We start from the raw sequence: 18,739 nt of genomic DNA on the forward strand, positions 1-18,739 counted from the left end.
CGGATGGAAAACCACACTTCAGTTTCTACATTAAGAATTACAGTGCCAATAGACTTTTATTTAAAGTTTGATCACTGTCTCAATTCCAAAACGTCTGGCCTAATTTAACAATTACATAGTCAGGCAAAATACCGTATTTGTAAGGTTAAATAATGTCATGTGATCGTCAACTCCCTCTCGTGGCCAACTAGTGTTTGTTCATCAAACAAAAAACTCGAGGTAACGTTACTAGCCTGTCGTAGGCGAGAGCGAGAGGACTTAGATTTGAATCTACGATTTTATCGAGGTCTCGACCAGCAAAACAACGTGAATTTGGCAGTTTCGGTAAATGATCCAGATCCACTCTCAACTGATGCCGTAAAACCTTTTTATTAAGACAGATCGGTAAGACAGATAAAATGTGTTGAACACAACGGCACGTGCACAAGTGTAACGTTACACACACAATAGGAGACGATCTTCTTATTATTGTGGGGTTATCTATGTTTTAAGTTGATGTTTATACTTATTTAATATGATCATGTTTGTTAACTGGTAAACAATGGTTTCGTGTTGTTGTGTTGATGATTTAAGCGCTTGATTGGTGATTTGGAACAATCATTTTAAAGTATCAAAATGACGACATCTACAATCTATAAACCAATGACTGATTTTACTGCTAAACTTATGAATTGTGTCCAGAGATTTCTTTATTGATTTATATAACAGGTACAGGAGTGAGATCTGATCAGTGTGTCAGCTGCTCCCCCTTGTGGACAATAAGTGTTTCTGCATTAATTTATAAAAACGGCAGTTGGTTATTATAGTAAGTCCCGCCCATCCGTAAAACCCCGCTGGACCTCTAGGTTGAAAAATCGTCAGTGCAAGTGAATGTGAGAAAATAATTATTTTCTGGTCCCGTTTGAATTGTGCCATGAATGTGAACATATGTTGTCTGTGAATTTTTTATATAATTTTTCATGTTACGAGTTTGACAGTATATTGTATGATTCTTTGGCTAGCAGCTGTGGAAAAGACATAATGAGAAAGACTACATGTCGCTTATGTGACGTCACCCCATAACACATTTTCCCTCCACTTGTCAAATCATGGTGCTAATGCTGCGATAATCTATGGAGACAGATCGAGATGCCTCTGTGTGTTTTGTACCCAAATGTCACCATTCAAACCAAATGGGCTGTTCTTTCTTCAGATTCCCGTCTGAAAGCAGCGAAGAGTTGTAGTCCACAAAGTGCTCTCACACAAAGTCTAACCGTATCAAACTACTACCCGCTAAATTGTAGCATTCTTCACACGAAAAATTATATTAAAAATTCACAGACAACATATGTTCACATTCATGGCAAAATTCAAACGGGACCAGAAAATAATTATTTTCTCACATTCACTTGCACTGACGATTTTTCAACCTAGAGGTCCAGTGGGGTTAGCGGAAGGGGCGTGACTTACCAGCTCTATAGGCAAAGAGGGGTTTTACCTGTAGGTCTCAGAAGCTGAATGCCCATTTCCTGTCATATAGAATTCATTTAAACGTACATGTATTTTTTTTTCGCCGCTAGAGGTCGCTAACCTCTTACAATAACAAAGGCGTAGTTTGATGACGCAACATTTGCTAAGAATTATGGATCTTGTCGTCAACGTCAAGCCGACCGATGTAATAATGTTTATGGATGAGTGAATACATCAATGTTTTTATCATGACTGTGATATGAAGCAGGTCGGGATTGCTAGAGACAGCTATCAGCTCCACACGCGACGCGAGTCCCGCGGATATAAAAGGAATATGGACATTTCATTCTATCGAACTACACGCAAGTGCAGAATTAACTTACTACTCACAGGTCAGTTTATTAGACAAATTAAACTTGTGAGGTAACGCAGCGCTGTTTCACCTGGTCTAACATTACACTATCACACTAAACTGCATTTGAATGTGTTGAAATGTATGTTATTCTGTGTTAGTTTGTATGAGACTAGCAGTAAGCTAGATCAACATTAGAATAACATACAGATCATATTCTAACATTTTATCATTGTTGAACTATATAACATTGATTAGTTTTATGTAAATGTGCTCACCTGTTTAATAAAGTACATGTAGGAGCGGTCGAAGTCTCGGACGTGGAGCTCTCGGCATCTCGAAAACACCGCGCTGATATTGATTCTCGTTTTAGTTCTCCTTTTTTATCCAAAGTCTGCTTGCCGTGGTCCATAATGTTTGAACGAAACAACAACAGCGTGCAGATAGACATTACGAACTACACAGTTGTCCACGTCTGTCGCCTTGGTTACTATCAGAGGGCTCTGGTTGCTTTGGCAGTATGAGTGGAAACCAGGGATAATGCGGATATGACGCCATTGACGGCGACAAAACGGAAATAAAGAAACGTGCCGTGTCTTCGAATTAAATTACAAATTTCTCCTGGTTTGAAAGTTGTTGGAAACAGTCGGGATAATGTAAGTACACAACTAAAAAAAATATATAACATAGATATAGTGATTTTTGCTATTTTTAAAGTAAAAAAGTTACATATTGTACCTTTAAGTGTGAATGTACCTTAATTCCTTAAATCGCCCCCTAAGGGTGGAAATGCACTGAAATATGTATTTACACACAGCAGATAAATTATATAATTACAGCCGTTAATTCAAGGGTCCAGAAAGCAGTGATAGTCAGTGGGAATTTTCAATGTTTGTGTCTCTCTGCGTTTCTGTGTTCCAGACAGACTGTCAGTTCGTTGGTGGCGATAAATGACCTTCATTCAGTAACAAAACAAGCTAGTGACTCATTCAATCAACTGATTCGTCCAAACCATCGATTTGATTGAAAGAAACACTGTTGTAGGTAGAGGACTCTGAGTAGCAGACATTCAGATTTATTTAGATAGGACCAATATTTTGGCATTTTAAAGTAACAGTGATTTTAGAGAGCATTTTAAAACTAATCAACCTGAAATATGAACTTCTACGGAGAATAATACTTTTGTCTGTCAATACTATTTAGTTCACAAGTAATATGAACTTCAAGCAGGTCATAAACAAAAATTGTGGCGAAATAATTAAAAAGCTAATGATAAATTATCTGTCATACAATACATAGGGCATTTACATTTGTTTTTACTCATTGAATGCAGCATCAATAGCTTAAAATCAATCTAAACGTTTGGTAAATAACCTCTTGATTTTTTTATTTTTTATTATTAGATGACTTCAGTTGGAATGGATCTACAATGACTGTTTATAGTGCTCAACGCCAGTCCTGGGAACCCACAGTGCTGTACATTTTATGTCACTCTTAACTGATAGACCCAGTCCATTTCATGCAGTTCTCTGATTTGAGTCAGATGTATTAAATAAGGGAGACAACAATGTGCAGTGCAGGACCCAAGTATAGGTGTCTGCAGGACAGTAATGGGAGTTACCAGATCGGTGGACGAGGCCATAACTGAAGGGCGTGAACCTGATTTGCTCACGTCACAGTGACGGTTGTGTTTAGGGGTGAGGTCAGGTAAGGGGTATCATTTTCAGTGCATTATTTAAAAACATCCACAAATTTAGAAACACCCACTTTTGTTCTGCAGAGACCTCATATTCACTGGACCAGGATCAAGAAATACAGGCTTGCGGGAGAACTGAATCATGGGAGGTCCACGCACATGAGGATGAGCGGGTCATCTTCACCATGTCCTGCTTGAAGCCTTGCACATCCTACCACATGAAGTTGACCTTCTGATCGATTATTAATGTCTGGTTGAACTAAACTCATCTAAACTGAGGTTGTTCATTTGCCAAAACATAATCTGCAAAAACAAGTCTTTCTTACCGTCAGGTGCCCTGGTGACGGTGTACCACGGCTTGAAACGTGTCGGGTGGTCAGCCATGACCTCTTCTCATTAAGGGCTTGGGAGAATGTCTGTTTGAAGACACAAACTTCAAAAATTCTTTGAAGCGTTTCACACACACCGCATGCTGCAGACACCTGCTGGTCAAAATGTGTAAATGCAAGTAAGAACAGTCCAGACATGACACCTTTTGCAAGTGTTTTCATGAAAGTGTAATCTATTACATGTAATCTACAAATCATTCAATTGGAAGTGTCTGTATAATCTGTACTGTTTTATTAATTTGTAAGTCTTGTTTTGTATGTTTTTGAAAGGACTTTGGTAATCAGGCCAATTTCATTTAAAAATCACTCTCTTATTTTTCCATTACACACACGTTTGTCATAAAAACGGAAGCTAAATTATAAAACTGACTCGAAATATATTTTATATATATATTAGAAGCTAGTTAGTGGATTCACCAGATCATCGCCACCTAGCGGTGAATCATTGAAAAGTTTATGTGGAAAGTGTAATGAAGTTTATGCTGAAATCACGTGACTTGGCCAGTTTGATACACACTTTTGAACCAGTGATTTAAACAAAGTATTCATAAAAGCTTAAAGAAATGGTGTTTTGAAAGCACACACACAACATACTGTTTAAGAGCTGCCGCCTCACTGGTTTGAATCCGGTCATATCTTGATCACACTCCCTTACTTTCCCATCTGTCCTCTACTTTCCTGTAAATAAAAACAAAAAAAAATTTTTAAGAAATTGCTCATATACTGTATAAACATTTATTTCAAACAAATGAACAGAGAATGTGCTAGAAATGATCAGGTGATTCCGACTTTGTCATGGATCATGTGCTTTTCTGAAGACAATAAGTGTGTTCAACTTGAAGTGATGAATGACATCAAAGCACCGCGAGAGCGATTTGAAAGCATACAGAGCCGTCTCCTCTCTAATCGCTCTCACAGTACTTTGATGTCATTCACCGATCAGTCTGTGCAGCGCCACTTCAAGTCGAACACTCCTAATACAAGCCTGGATAGGGAAACTGTTCTTAAAAAAAAAAAAGCAAGTGTCACAAACTCTGTGGCTCAGCACATAATTGTTTGCTTTTCATTAACATTAACCACCTCTAGAATCGGTGGCTCAGTGGATAAAGCAATGTGTTTTAAACATGGAGTTCTGAGTTCAAGCCCCACTATTATTAATTCGGTGTCATTATATCAAACAAAGTACCTAAAATGGCATTCTTAAGTGTGAAAGCTACAGTGGTGCAGTGGTTAAACACAAGTTCTCTGATGGTGAAGCTGAGATAGAGATAGAGGTGAGGGTTCAAACCCTGCTATTGTTTACATTAAATTGTTGTCATTATAACCAAGAAAGTGCCCGAAAGGCCAGCCTTGAGTGTGAAAGTCACAGTGGTGCAGTGGTTAAACACACGTTCGCTGGTGGTGAAGCTGTGATAGAGGTGAGGGTTCAAACCTCACTATTGTTTACATTAAATTAATGTCACTATAACCAACAAAGTGCCCGAAACGCCAGCCTTGAGTGTGAAAGCCATAGTGGTGCAGTGGTTACACACACACACACACTCTGGTGATGAGGCTGAGATAGAGATGAGGGTTCAAACCCCAGTTCAGCTTTTAAATCACAGGGCTCATTCAGGTGAACAGTGAACTATAAGTTCCAGCACATGTCTCAGCAAGAGATCTGTGGCTCACAGGTAAGAGCACTGCCTCACGGTTTCACAGGTTGCTGGTTTGATCCCAGCCAGATCTCCGCGATATGAGTGAATGTGGTGTGAGTATGAGTGGCGCGCCCAAAGGAGGGGGATACCAGAGCGGTCTCCCCCCGGAGCTTCCGTCACAGTCACCAGCAGGGGTTATACTTTTTGGACAAACGAGAGGAAAAAAATTAATATATTATATAAAAAATTTCCCCCTCGTCCCTTCCCCACCTATTTAAGTTCCCATCATTTGCTTTGTAAAGGGGTGACCCTCCAAAAAGAAAATGATGGAAACCTACATGTTTAGTGCCAAACAACAACATTCACACATTAGAAGTCTTACCCGTCCATCAGCAGAAGTCCATCATTACAGTGAATGTCTGTCCACACGTCCCAGAGCTGATGACGAGTCTGATGACTGGACGCTCCAAACACATCCCGTATTCTGTAGAGGAAACATAAACACAGTTGTTACTTCATATGATACAGTGATATTAGAGGACTGACATTTGTGTATTTTAATGATATGACACTCGTTGTCCTGTGGTGGTAAAAAAAATGTAGGTGGAAAAAAAGCTAAAATTCTTAAATTAAGGGGGTAGTACTTTGACAAAATATTTATACTTTTATATTTTTTTGTTTATTTACAGAAAGTTGCAAACTTTTTGCAAACAAAATTGTGGGGGAAAAGTGACAAGAAAATTATAATAGAGGATTCTAAAAAGCACATTATATTGTTTATCTAAATGTATACATTTAATCAAATATGTGCAAATAAAAATATATCAAAATGGACAAGAAAAATATCTGGTTTTGGATCAGAGAAAGCGACCTGTTAAACGAACACTCCCTTCTTTCTCTTTTCTGCGTTGTCATTGGTTAAAAAAATATGTCATGCCCTTTAGGGAAAAACAAACGAATCCGGAACAAAAGGCGTTGCCATTCTCAACTCTCATTGGCCAGATTTGCAATCGATCACATTGTTTGACAAGCACGTAAACACACCCACCAAACCCAGCTTTTCATTGCTTGATTTACAAAACATTCCTCTGCATCACAAAGTGGATTAAAATATAACTGTTTTTGCGTTTTGTGCTTACTTTAGATCACATGTGCACAATGACAAGTTTTCTCTGCCTGCCAAATAAATACATTGATATATTCATCTTGAATAGTTACGATGCATCTTATTTATAATTTTATAAATGTTTGAGGCATAATTTCTGTCAATACGAGTTGAAACAGCCTTTATCAAACATTTCAAAGCGAGGAACTGCTGCTAGGCTACGTACAAACCGGTACAAACACACAGTTTGGTTGTTAACGAGGGTGAAACCACATTCCGATTAATGTGACACACACATGTCTTTAACACATCACATTTTCGATAAACGTGTTATGTGGAAATGTAGTGCTTTCTTGACTCACATGGACATGATCGGTGTGTGGCATTTGAAGGTTCTAGTGGTTCTAATCCACTACACCTGATTCGAATTCGAATGGACTCTGGGTTAAAGTGAATCCGGCTTCTGTCGCCTAGTGGAGCGGATGATAAACTACAGATAAGTTTCTACCATGAGTCGTATAGTACTACCAACCGACTCAAAGTTGCTTCAATTGGGCTCATTGACTATATTCCGAAACGACACAAACATACGTTAACATTTTCATACTCAAGTAAAAGTCCATATTCATTATGTTACACGCGTTAGGCAATTAACAAATAGGTGGTCGTCAGCTCCCTCTTGTGGTCAATTAGCTTATCACCATCATTAAATGAAACGACAAACCCAAGGTGGTCAGTCAGGTGAGAGGACTGAGATTTAAATTTATGTGAAGACAAAATTATGATTTTGTCAACTAAGGTCTCGACCAGCTAACAGCAGAGTTTCAGTAAATTATCTACATTAGCTCGCACATATACAATGTCTGATGTGTTCAACTCAGTCACATGCCCAAAGTATAAATTGTATTTTTACTTTTTTTTTTCCCCCTTAAAGCATTTTGAGAAAGAAAAGAGAGCAACGTGTGAGTAAAGAGTCCGGCATTGTCATAAAAGGAAAGGTAAAAATACACTAGTTACACCGCAAATCATGTAGGGCCTATAACAGACAATCTTCACACAATTCTTAAAGCATACTCTTACCTTCTTCCAAGGCTTCTGTTTCAAATTCCAAAAGGCAATGATTTTTGAGATTTTTATTATTGTAATATGCACTTTTTATTTTAAAAGTGTACAACTTTTGTCAAGAGTGCAAACTGAACAAACGTTTCACACAGGCAATATCCTAAGCATGTAAGTTCTTAGCATTTTTCTTAACAGAAAATGATTTTCAGGTGCATGTACTTTAAGGTGCCTTGGATAATTAAGCATGTGTCAAAGATTGTAACCCCAAAATACTTTTTTCAAATAGTACATAGAAAGAACCTTCACAGTTTTTGTTTTATTTCATTTGTGAATTTTTTTTGTGAATTTTTTATTTATTTTTTTCATTTATGCTTTTTATTTAAAACTTTGTGTGTTGAACATTATTAATGCCTGTAGTACAAAAGAATTTAGAGACTGCTAGTAAACAAGTTCAAAACATTTACACATTCAATTCCTGTCTCGCATCCAAAAGTAAACATGCATACACAACCTCAGTAGATTCAGACTGATTTCTGAATTGATTGATCGTCTATGTTAGCACTGTCCCATGACTCACAATGTCCTCTCATGTTCTCAAAGAGAACTGCACCAGGAATGTCTGACTGCTTTGTTGCTGGAGATTTAAATAATTGCATAGCACATGTTTGGCTTTGAGATTTCAGCTGTCCTGTAGAAGGTCATAGGATCCACTGGAAATCACTTGATGCTTGTCTTCACCCTTTTGCAAAAGACGAAACAGATCCATTTTTTAATGAACATCAATGTGAACACATTTATTCAAGGAAAGAGTATATTCTTGTAAAACCTGATCAAAATTACCTGCATTTAACCAACCATAAACTTATAGCCAGAGAACAATTTTTGGTTCCCAAAATGTTCTGGAAACATAATTTTCAACCTTAAAATAACCACTAGAGAACGTTTTGTAAATGTTCTTTTTAAAAAACAAAACAAAAACAAAAAACAAGTATAGATAAATAAGTATGGAATGTTCTGTATAGATTCTTTTGAGAATTTTTACACACACACAAACTCCCTGCAAGGTTCTGGGGAGGTTAGTTTATGGTCATAAAAATAAAACCTAAAAACCATTAGAGAAAGTTATGTATAGGTTAATTTTAGGATATGGATATATATATATATATATATATATATATATATATATATATATATATATATATATATATATAAATAAATAAAAATAAACTCCCTGCTACTTTCTAGCCTACAGAGAATGTTTCCTGAACACTCTCATATTGTCCCCAAAAACACAGGAACCATATGGGAAACGTTTTGGTTTCTGGTTCTGTTTTTTTTCTGGGTAAAAAGCTGCTTTACTCACGTTTGAATCACTGACCGTCGGAGTTTGTTCTTTTGTGGCAGGTACAGAGTCATATAGAGGATTACTGATGTTTGGACTGGATTCTGATGGGTTCACATCTTCCTCTTCATCCTCCTAACATTATAATAATTCAAATAATTATATATAAACACACCACATTTAGACAAAAAGGATGTATATGTAATAGGGCTGTCAATCAATTAAAATATTTAATCGCAATTAATCTAATACACAAAATAATTTGTGTGGATAATGTTCAGGAAAAATAGTGATGGGTGATTCATGATTCATTCGCATGTCAAGTGACAAATGAACGAAAGACTCGGAAGGTAAAGTAATTATTTATGTTCCCTGTAAATTATTTTTGACTGCATTATAATGATTTCTTATTCAGTGTATGATGAACATGGCAAAGGTGGATGTGTTCGGGGAATTTGGCTGTTAAAAGTATAACATTTAAAGCCATTTGAACGCAATGACTCGAATAAAGATTCGTTCGTTTTGATGAATGAGATCGAACAAGAGAGTCAGTAAAATTATCCGAATTTCCCATCACTACAGAAGAATAATTTTGTTAAACCTTGCGATTTATTTTTTTCCATAAATAGTTAACTTTGACAGCCCTAATATATAGACGTGAACACAAACAAGATGCATAAACAAGGATTACCTTGAAGTAGTGGAACTGGAATGGCTTTGTTTTATGTGTGTAGAAATTGTATCCCACAAATCCAGCTGCTACGATGAGGATGATGAGCCCCAGGACGCCGATGCCCATCCCAGCCTTATGGGCCGGGTGGATGGATGGAGGTGGAGGGGGAGGTGCTTTTAATGGGCCCTGGAGAACATGGATGACTCCATTGGATGCAAAAATGTCAGAGTCTATGACATAACGATCATTGATGTATCCTGAGGAGGTCTAAAGAAGGCAAGAGAGTGATGACAAGCAGATCAAAGAGAGTGTGTCCATATAACTCAAATTAAGTAATGAAGTAACTTATATATCCTCACCATTACTTGAGGGTTCTGCAGATCCGGGATGCTGGTGATGGTCAGGCTTTGTCCCAGTCGTGTTCGGACATGAGTGATGTTAATAAGTGCCTGCAGTACCAAAGCCCTCCCATCCAGTAGATGGTGCTCTATGTCTCTGCCGCTCAAAGTCTGTTGAACACATAAGGGACATTAACCAAGAGGGTTGGCAGAAAATTTTAGAGTTGACATTTTTACATTTACATTACATTTTTTGTACAAAGTTTATTTTACATTTAACTTTAAATTTACAACAAATGGCAACAAAAATTAAAAGTATAAGCATGTGTGAGTCACCTGGTTGGTATAGAGGCCATCATTATCAGGTACAAACAGAGTGGACTGGACAGTAATATTACTTAGGCGATTCACAAACTTTTTTCCTGATGCAGAAGTTGAATAATTCAGGATTTGCTGAAAAAGACAGAGCAGTCAGATACATCCTAGAAGATTCACCATGCCCATAAATAAATCATTTCTATGATTTAACAAAAAAAAACAAGGTTCACATTTCAACCCTCGAGAAAGCTTTGCCCCATCGACTTCCATTGTAAGTCCATTACAGCAAAAATTAGTTGTTTTTTTTTCAAGTCAAAACGATCGCCGGTAATTCTGTCAATAGCTGAAGCTCTACTCACAGACATGAAGTTAGACAGGGTTGGTCTGGCTGAGAGAACCTGCAGCAAGTTTCCTGTACAGGAGTATCCGTCACCAATGTAGCCAGTTTTACACTCGCACTTCACATCTGAAACACACACAATCAGTCTAAACCCAAGCTTGTCCCTGCCTGTATACACTGATAGAACAGCTTCACAAATATCCCATGAGGACTTTTACCTCTCACTCTATAGCAGAACGTGTCCCACGTCTCACTCAGGTTATTGCGAATGCCGTAGTCCACAATACCCACATGTCCAAAGCCACATTTTGGGTTAGAGAAGCTCATGGGATACGCTACCCTCGCTTTGTCAAGCCAGCCTGCTGCGCACATGTTATAACCTGCCTGCAGGACAAGCGTAAGAGAAAAGACACACATTAACATTCAGATAAATGTACAGCAGCCTAAAATGTTTGTGTTACTTTAGGAGCGGCACCTGCTGGGCATATAACAGCTGTGTGTAGGTAGCGATAGTTCCTCCTGCCTCTTTGCAGGCCTCCTGCGCCATTGTGTAGTTGAGTTTGTATACTTCCTTTGAGGGACGATAATGGAAAACCCCTAATGTTTTATCTAAACAAAGGAAAAAGTCGTTAACTTTGTTTCAAAACCTAGTGAGCTGCCTAGATAGACAACAGGCATTATCATCACACTTGCCATGGTTACTGCATCCTGGGCCCCCAGGACATGCTGGAGAACAGGATAATGTTCTTCAACAGGCAAAATAACTGTTTTCTAAATACAGTGGCTTGAAAAAGTCTACAATCCCAGTTAAGTCTATTCCACAAACATAAGGTACTTTGTTTAGGCTAATTTCATAGATGGACATCACTGCATGTATTCTTTGTCGAGAATATGGTATACAGGTTTTTATACAGAAGAGAATTGTTGATTATAAATATTTCATTCAGTATTGAAAAAGCTTTTATTAAAAATTACTATTTTAAAATTGTATTATTATTTTCAAATGTATTACATTTAATTTCAGGTAATGAATAAATTAAAGACAAATTAATTGATTGATTAAATAATAATGATTATTATTATCAATGTTGAAAAGTTTTTGTTGCTTAATATTTTTTGTACAAACCATTAAATATTTTTTTCAAGATCTTTGATTAAGAACAGCATTTATTTGAAATAGAAATCTTCTGTAAAATCATAAATATCTTTACTGTCACTTTTGATCAATTTAAAGCATCCTAGGTAAATAAAAGTATTCATTTCTTAAAACTCCCAAACATTTGAATGGTAGTGTATCACAGGTTCCACAAAAATATTAAGCAGTAAAAACAATAATATTATTCCCAAATCAGCGTATTAGAATGATTTCTAAGGGGTCATGTGACACTGAAGACTGAAGCAATGGGGGAATAAAGCATATATGTAATAAAAATTGCTTTATGAATAAAGCAATAATGCTTAAAATTAAGCTTTGCCATCATATGAATGAATTACTTTTTTAATTTATTTTTTTAAATGAAAAAATAAAGTAACTTTTATAAAAGCAGGAGTTATATGCAGAATACACACCCTCATAGTGCAGGTCCGTGCACTTAGCATTTGATTCGCACTGTCCGTTATCTTGTAGACAACGATTGACTGGCAACAGCTTTGCTTCGCAATCAATCCCATCGCCGATGTAGTTGTCTTTACACTCACATTTCCTCTTGCCCTAGTAACCAACACGCATTACATACGCTTATGGATGTGTAAACCTCACTTATAAAGACCACATTCAGTTTAAAGAGCTATAATGAAAGAGAAAGGTCTGCTTACAGCTCCGGTCATGGTGCAGATAGCGTGTTCGTGACAACCGCCATTTTCACCATCCGCACAGGGGTCAACGGGTGTGCACACAAACCCATCGCCGGAGTAACCTTTGAAACACGTGCAGCTGACCTTCTCCCCCTTCTGACTGCACTTAGCATCCTTAGAACAGCCGCCGTTCCAGTACTTGCACATATTGGCCACTGCAGAACAGATAGAAGTTAGTGGACAGTTTCTACTCTTGTTTTATCATCACTATTCCTATTGCTATTGAGATCATCATGTATGTACCTGTACAGGTGATACCATCTCCTTCATAGAAGGGTTTACAGACACAGGTATTATTCTCCATGCAGACGCCCTTCTCATGGCAAGCCGGATTGCAAACAGGACCATCAGCTGTAACGTCAGAAATACATGCAGAGTGAACTGGACTTGCCAGTATAAAGTAATGCTTGTCTTTCTATAGTCTGTTATATAACCCAAAAACAAAAAGAGTAATGAGAAAATCTGTACCTAATTTGTTCTCACACTTTGGACCAGTCCAGCCCTCTTCACAAAAACATGAACCGGTACCTTTAGGACCCTCATCACATGAACCATGTTCTGTGCAGTTGCAGGCTAAGGAAGAGAGGAAAGAAACCAACTATACACACATGCATACATACGCACACACATATACATATAATTGTTTTGAAAAAGTTTACCTTTGCAATCCGGTCCAAAATGGCCATCCACACAAAGTTCACAGGCTACACCTATAAATCCAGCATCGCAAGTGCAGGTGCCATTGCCTAAATGATCCTCGTCACACTTGCCATGGTTACTGCAAGGGGATCCTGGACCCCCAGGACATGCTACAGAACAGGATAATGCTCATCAACTGGCAAAATAACTGTTTTTCTAAATACAGTGGCTAGAAAAAGTCTACACACCCGGTTAAAATTAGGTTTTTGAGATGTAAAATCTGCATATAGCAATCGAACTGGGATATATGACAACAATTTACTGTGAATAGTACAGTGAGACGCTGCTTACCAAGACAGTCCCTGCCGTAGTACCCTGTACAGCACTTAGGCTTCCATACGAACATTCTACATGTTGACTGACATCCTGGATACCTAGACATCAAAACATCTGGAAGGACACACTTTTGTTCCCCCTAGATTGAAAGCACAATTGAACTGGATTTAAAAAAGCATTATCTGATTAACTGAATTTGATTTTTGTCTCTTATGTTCACAAAAGCCACATTCACTAAAAAGTACAGTAAAAACGGTAATATTGTGAAACATTATGAACTGCTTTCTATTTCATTTATTTTAATATGTAATTTATGCCTGTGATGGCAAAGCTGAATATTCAGCATCATTACTGCAGTCTTCAGTGTCACATGATCCATCAGAAATCATTCTAATATGCTGATTTGCTGCTCAAGAAACATCATATTATTATCAATGCTGAAAACAGTTGTGCTTCTTAATATTTTTGTGGTAATGCATTTTTTTTTTCACGATTCTTTGATGAATAGAAAGTCCAAAATAACAGCATTCATTTGAAGCAGAAATATTTTGTAACATTATAAACATTGTAAAAAAAACATAAATGTCTTTTCTTTACTGTCACTGATCAATTTAATGCATCCTTTTCTGAATAGAAGAAATGTATCTTACTGACGCCATACTTTTAACTGGTAGTGTATATCCATTTATAATGGCCAGTCTTATGAGACAAAAACACTGATTACTCATGATTTTTAGTTTAGTAAAAAAATATCTAATTTTAGTCTTTAAAAAAAAAAAAAAAACGCTCTCCAGACTGAGAATGTCCCTCCCCCAATCCCACCTGTGTCCGATAGTAGCAAATCATGGATCATAGTTGTGACAAAACTAAAGGCTATTGGCTTTTTAAAAAAACATGGGACTAGCCCTTCAGTATGTCCTAAATCCATGACAACTAATAAGAGCTGACTAGATACCGTATATGGTAAATTATGGTTTACCATTATGGTAAACATATTCTTAATATTATACTAATTTAAGGTTTAGCTTCAGATGAAGATGAAAATTACCTGTGGCTTGGTTCCAAGTGGGCACTCCGAGCGACTGCGAACACAATACCTGCAAGCCAACTAAAAAAAAAAAAAAAAAGTTTTTCAAGAAACCAAAAAGGTAGATTGATTTGAACTGATCACTTTAGCATTGATGCAAATTGCACAGTACATATTATGCAAATCATACAATGCACTACGATGGCTGAATTTAAGTCCATTTTCTATGCTCTCGCTTGTTAACTTCCCTACATCTCGATCACTCGTATGTATGTCATTGCTCACGTTGCACGAGTGACCAATACTGGCGGAACTCTTGCAATGTGTTTAAATGTAACGCCCTAACGCCCTTGATCATTTGGAATCCGCTGTGGAGCTGATTTTATTATTTACGTTTATTGTCCCTTATGAATTTGTTTTATGCACCATATTGGCCTGTATGTATGCTTAGGCTGTTGGAGAAAATAAAACAAATTACACAATTGAAAAGGAAACTGTGTAAAAAAGGTCATCTTAAGGTATTGTAGCTAAAAGTATTATGTGGTTGGGGGTAAATTAAATGCCAGGACAGCCGGCACAGACTGGGGAAGGGGCCACAAATCTGTGAGTACAATTTACAAACCCGTGGGAACGGATTGCGAAAGCGTGGGCACGGTTTATGAATTTGTGTGTACAGATTGCAAAAACTGAAGGCACAGTTTACAAATCTGTCAGCGCGGATTAGGAACTCGTGGGTATGGTGTATTCATCTGTGGGCACGATTTGTTAAACCAAGGGAACAGTTTAAAAATTTGTGAGTACGGATTGCAAAACCGTCACCACAGATTTATTTTATTTTTTTCTCACACAGGTGACTTCCCGGGCTCCGTATGTTTGCGAGTGCATGTCTAAAAGTGGAGTTAAATGCAGCCAATGTTGTTAGATGTAAACAATAAAAATAATTTGAACTTTTTTAGGACTCACAGTGAAATCAAGTGTGTGCTTATAATCACAGCGCCCCCCAAGGCTTGGAGGATTCAGCAGACAGTTAATGCCATAAATCATGCCTCCATTGAAATCAATGTTTCTCTTTACTATCCGACAGCTTTTATCGTTCACATAAAGCTCCCCCTGAATAATAAATATACACAACATGATGCATGGTTAATTAAAAATAAATAAACTAAAATAGAAATGTGAATACCCAAGGCAAATCTTTTTATCTCAAAAGGTACTCACTATATGCTCTTCCCCCATGCAGGCCACTGACAGATCTGAGCCCTGTTGTGTTTTTAAAGAGCTGGCATGCATGAGCTTTGCCGGCAGGAGCTAGTGGACACACAATAAATTGTAATACATTTAAATGATGCATTAGTGAGTCAACACTGAATTTCCTGTAATGTTGAGTTAGTCTTGTACCGCCATGGCCTTGCCAAAAAAAATTAAATGCACTGACTGGATAGAGACCAACCTTTGTGTCACGCAGGATGTGGTATCTAAGATACTCAGCAAGCTGATCACGGTTATGCATCGCATACAGGTAATCTTTCTGCTCTTGGGCCAGGGCGGCCATTGCAGTGTCCGTGGGCATGAACAGGGTGACAGGCTGATGAAGTGGGTCCATCACCAACTTCAATGTATCTGTGTCCTTTAAACAAACAAAGCTTTATATAAAACTTTGGTGGATTTCATTAGAAAATACAGGGTTCTTCTTAAAAATAACAATTCATGTAATATAATATTCCAAAAAAGGCATACAAAGGATGTTTTGTGTAGACTGGAGAGCATTTAGAAAAGAAGAAAAAAAAGAAAAGAAGAAAAAAATAGATATTTTTGGTTATTTTACCTCGAGAAGCTTGTAGAATGTCTTGAAGCCATGGATATTGACCACTTCTGAGAGGTTACGCTTTCAGGAAAAAAAAAAAAAAAAGGAAAATGACAATAAAAATCTATCATTATTATTTCATTATTTTATGCTTGCTTATTCACTGGCATGAATCAAAAAATAAATTATGAATATTGTCAAAGTTATTCTGTGGGGACATACCGGTGAGTTGTCTTGATCCCTGTCTCTCATAATCTGGAAACTGGGAGGCACTAGGACACTATCAATCTCATGGAAAATCCCATTGCTACTTTCGAGATCACTGAATACCACCTTGGCTTTGTTATTGATGTAAATAGTGTCCTGAAAACAAATAATAAGTTAAATATATATCTTATGCAGTCATCATACTGAGTGTGCATCAGGTACACTGTACCTCTGAGTACGTAATGGTGAGGATGTCACCAGTAAGTGTGGTCAGGTTACGAGGCTGCATTAGATCTTCTGGCAGGAGGGCACGGCAGGCCACTATGTGGTACCTCAGGATTTGGGCGCTTTTAGAGCGAATCATCTTTTCAATGTCCGGCAACTAAATAAAAGCAGGACTAATCAGTAACATTATAGAAATCCACTATCACATCACAATATCGTCTTACTATTCTTGACACTTATTAAGAGACAGATATAATGTACAGTCAAAGGCCATTTAGGTGAATCTCAGAAAACCTGTCCATGACCAGGTCATATTGTTTAAAGTCTGAAGAATTTTTAAGAGTATTGGGACATTTTTTTTTAAATGACAATTAACCATATTTTCCTTTTCTATTCTTGAGTTTGGCTCAGTGACAATCTAATTGGATTTTTCTGGACATATTCTTTGTCCAGAACATTCTTTGACATATCACTTGATGTATAATCTTCCAGCCAGTCATGGCACAAGCTGATAGGTCATCTACTTGTAATCTGCCAGCCAATCAGCTTGCATCCTGTGCAAATGAGCTAATAAGCATGTCATTTGTCAGCCAATGAGCATGCATGCTCCTAATACTGCTACCATTTAAGTAATTAGCCAGCTTCAGGCATTTGCTATAAGATGGTTCACTGCAATGTGTGAGCAGTTTTCTTGCTCATTGCTTCAAGTAAGTGGATTTTTCCCATCAATAAAGCTCAATTTTTTCCTGTTTTTGTTTTGTAGGAGGTAATTTTTCTCTTATTTTTTTTTTTAGCTTGTGATATACTGCATCTAATGGTAAGCTTTGCCTTTTTTAATGTCGTATAGAAGTGTTTCTTACTAGTCCTTTTAAAGGGATAGTTTACCCAAAAATAAAAACTGTCTTTACTTACTCACCCTCAAGTTTTCAAACCTGAATGAATTTCTTTGTACTGTTGAACACAAAAGATGATATTTTGAATAATGTTGGTAACCAGACAGTTGATTGCACCCACTGACTTCCATAGTATTTTTTATTTTTTTTTAACTATGGAAGTCAATGGTGCCAAGTCTGCCGACAACTGTCTGGTTACTGACATTCTTTAAAATATCATCTGTTCAACTATCCCTTTAATTAAATACTCTATATTTAAGCCACTTGGTTTAGCGGCCAGGAACATAGCAAGTCAATAAGTTAGTTATGCTATATTATACTATATTTTGTGCAGTGCATTATATAAATTAATAATTAATAGTCAATATAAAATGGTCATCAAATTAAGCTCCTAACATTCACATGGTCTCATTGGTTTGTGAATCTGGATTTCTGCATTGATTACTTCTAAAATGTGGACTGTTATTTTAAACTTCTTTTCATGACTCTTCTCTTTTTTCAGGTTAAGGACATCTTTTTCAGACGTTCTTTTGATTTACTTGTGTGCTTTGGGTCATTGTCCCATCAAGGTCTAGAGATCCTGTGAAAGCATTTGTGATCACTATGATTCCCTCTAACTGATCTTTAAGAGCAGATCTGCAAGTAACCAGGCTTTGTGTGCCTTTATTTAAAGGGCAGGGTAACTCACATGTCCAATCTCATCTCCTTAATTGAATCCACTTAGCTTTTGGTGAAGTTGTAACACTTTCCAGTCTGTCAACGTCTTCAATAGAATAGAGTACAACTGTTTGTGCGCAAGTTAAGTGAGATTGTGTTTGTCTTAAACTTAATTGGATCAGACCACATTTGAGTGATCAATGCAGAAGTCAGATTTTCAAAGGGTTCACTAACTTTCCATTATAGTGCAGCACTCAAGTCTTACCTCTGGTGGTTTGTAAGCTTTTGAATTAGGTAAAAAGACTGTGAAAGGGCCACGATTTCCGAGTTCAGGATTAATCCTCTGTAAAAAATAAAGAATCCTTAGTCCGATCACAATCTCAGGGTAAAAAACAA

The 18,739-nt window shown here is 37.2% G+C and overlaps 1 protein-coding gene and 2 long non-coding RNA genes across 3 annotated transcripts in view; 1 reads left to right on the forward strand and 2 right to left on the reverse strand.

Moving 5' to 3' along the window:
- Window positions 1-273: 273 nt before the first annotated feature.
- On the forward strand, window positions 274-4,546 carry LOC307157089. The gene is made up of 6 exons (XR_013820857.1): window positions 274-357; window positions 3,205-3,272; window positions 3,377-3,508; window positions 3,582-3,745; window positions 3,830-3,993; window positions 4,491-4,546. It is a non-coding gene; the product is annotated as an uncharacterized lncRNA (long non-coding RNA).
- LOC307157090 lies at window positions 3,923-7,054 on the reverse strand. The gene is made up of 4 exons (XR_013820858.1): window positions 6,991-7,054; window positions 5,906-6,007; window positions 4,481-4,564; window positions 3,923-3,982 (listed from the first exon to the last, which is right to left on the reverse strand). It is a non-coding gene; the product is annotated as an uncharacterized lncRNA (long non-coding RNA).
- A 715-nt stretch (window positions 7,055-7,769) lies between these two features.
- Window positions 7,770-18,739, reverse strand: part of stab2 (stabilin 2) — a 30,696-nt gene continuing 19,726 nt past the window's right edge. The window contains exons 47-68 of the mRNA XM_079868495.1: window positions 18,609-18,686; window positions 16,798-16,950; window positions 16,584-16,724; window positions 16,383-16,442; window positions 16,008-16,184; window positions 15,776-15,865; window positions 15,521-15,667; window positions 14,579-14,638; window positions 13,546-13,669; window positions 13,215-13,364; window positions 13,024-13,128; window positions 12,799-12,906; window positions 12,517-12,710; window positions 12,271-12,412; window positions 11,177-11,310; window positions 10,920-11,085; window positions 10,721-10,827; window positions 10,380-10,496; window positions 10,065-10,214; window positions 9,724-9,972; window positions 9,054-9,167; window positions 7,770-8,429 (exon numbers count right to left, since the gene is read on the reverse strand). Coding sequence (XP_079724621.1) covers window positions 8,370-8,429; window positions 9,054-9,167; window positions 9,724-9,972; window positions 10,065-10,214; window positions 10,380-10,496; window positions 10,721-10,827; window positions 10,920-11,085; window positions 11,177-11,310; window positions 12,271-12,412; window positions 12,517-12,710; window positions 12,799-12,906; window positions 13,024-13,128; window positions 13,215-13,364; window positions 13,546-13,669; window positions 14,579-14,638; window positions 15,521-15,667; window positions 15,776-15,865; window positions 16,008-16,184; window positions 16,383-16,442; window positions 16,584-16,724; window positions 16,798-16,950; window positions 18,609-18,686 — 2,826 coding nt within the window. The 3' untranslated portion in view covers window positions 7,770-8,369. The remainder of the gene's footprint in view (window positions 8,430-9,053; window positions 9,168-9,723; window positions 9,973-10,064; window positions 10,215-10,379; window positions 10,497-10,720; window positions 10,828-10,919; window positions 11,086-11,176; window positions 11,311-12,270; window positions 12,413-12,516; window positions 12,711-12,798; window positions 12,907-13,023; window positions 13,129-13,214; window positions 13,365-13,545; window positions 13,670-14,578; window positions 14,639-15,520; window positions 15,668-15,775; window positions 15,866-16,007; window positions 16,185-16,382; window positions 16,443-16,583; window positions 16,725-16,797; window positions 16,951-18,608; window positions 18,687-18,739) is intronic.

Source organism: Squalius cephalus (assembly GCF_949319135.1).
Source record: "Squalius cephalus genome assembly, chromosome: 4".
In the NCBI taxonomy this organism is placed as follows: Eukaryota; Metazoa; Chordata; class Actinopteri; order Cypriniformes; family Leuciscidae; genus Squalius; species Squalius cephalus.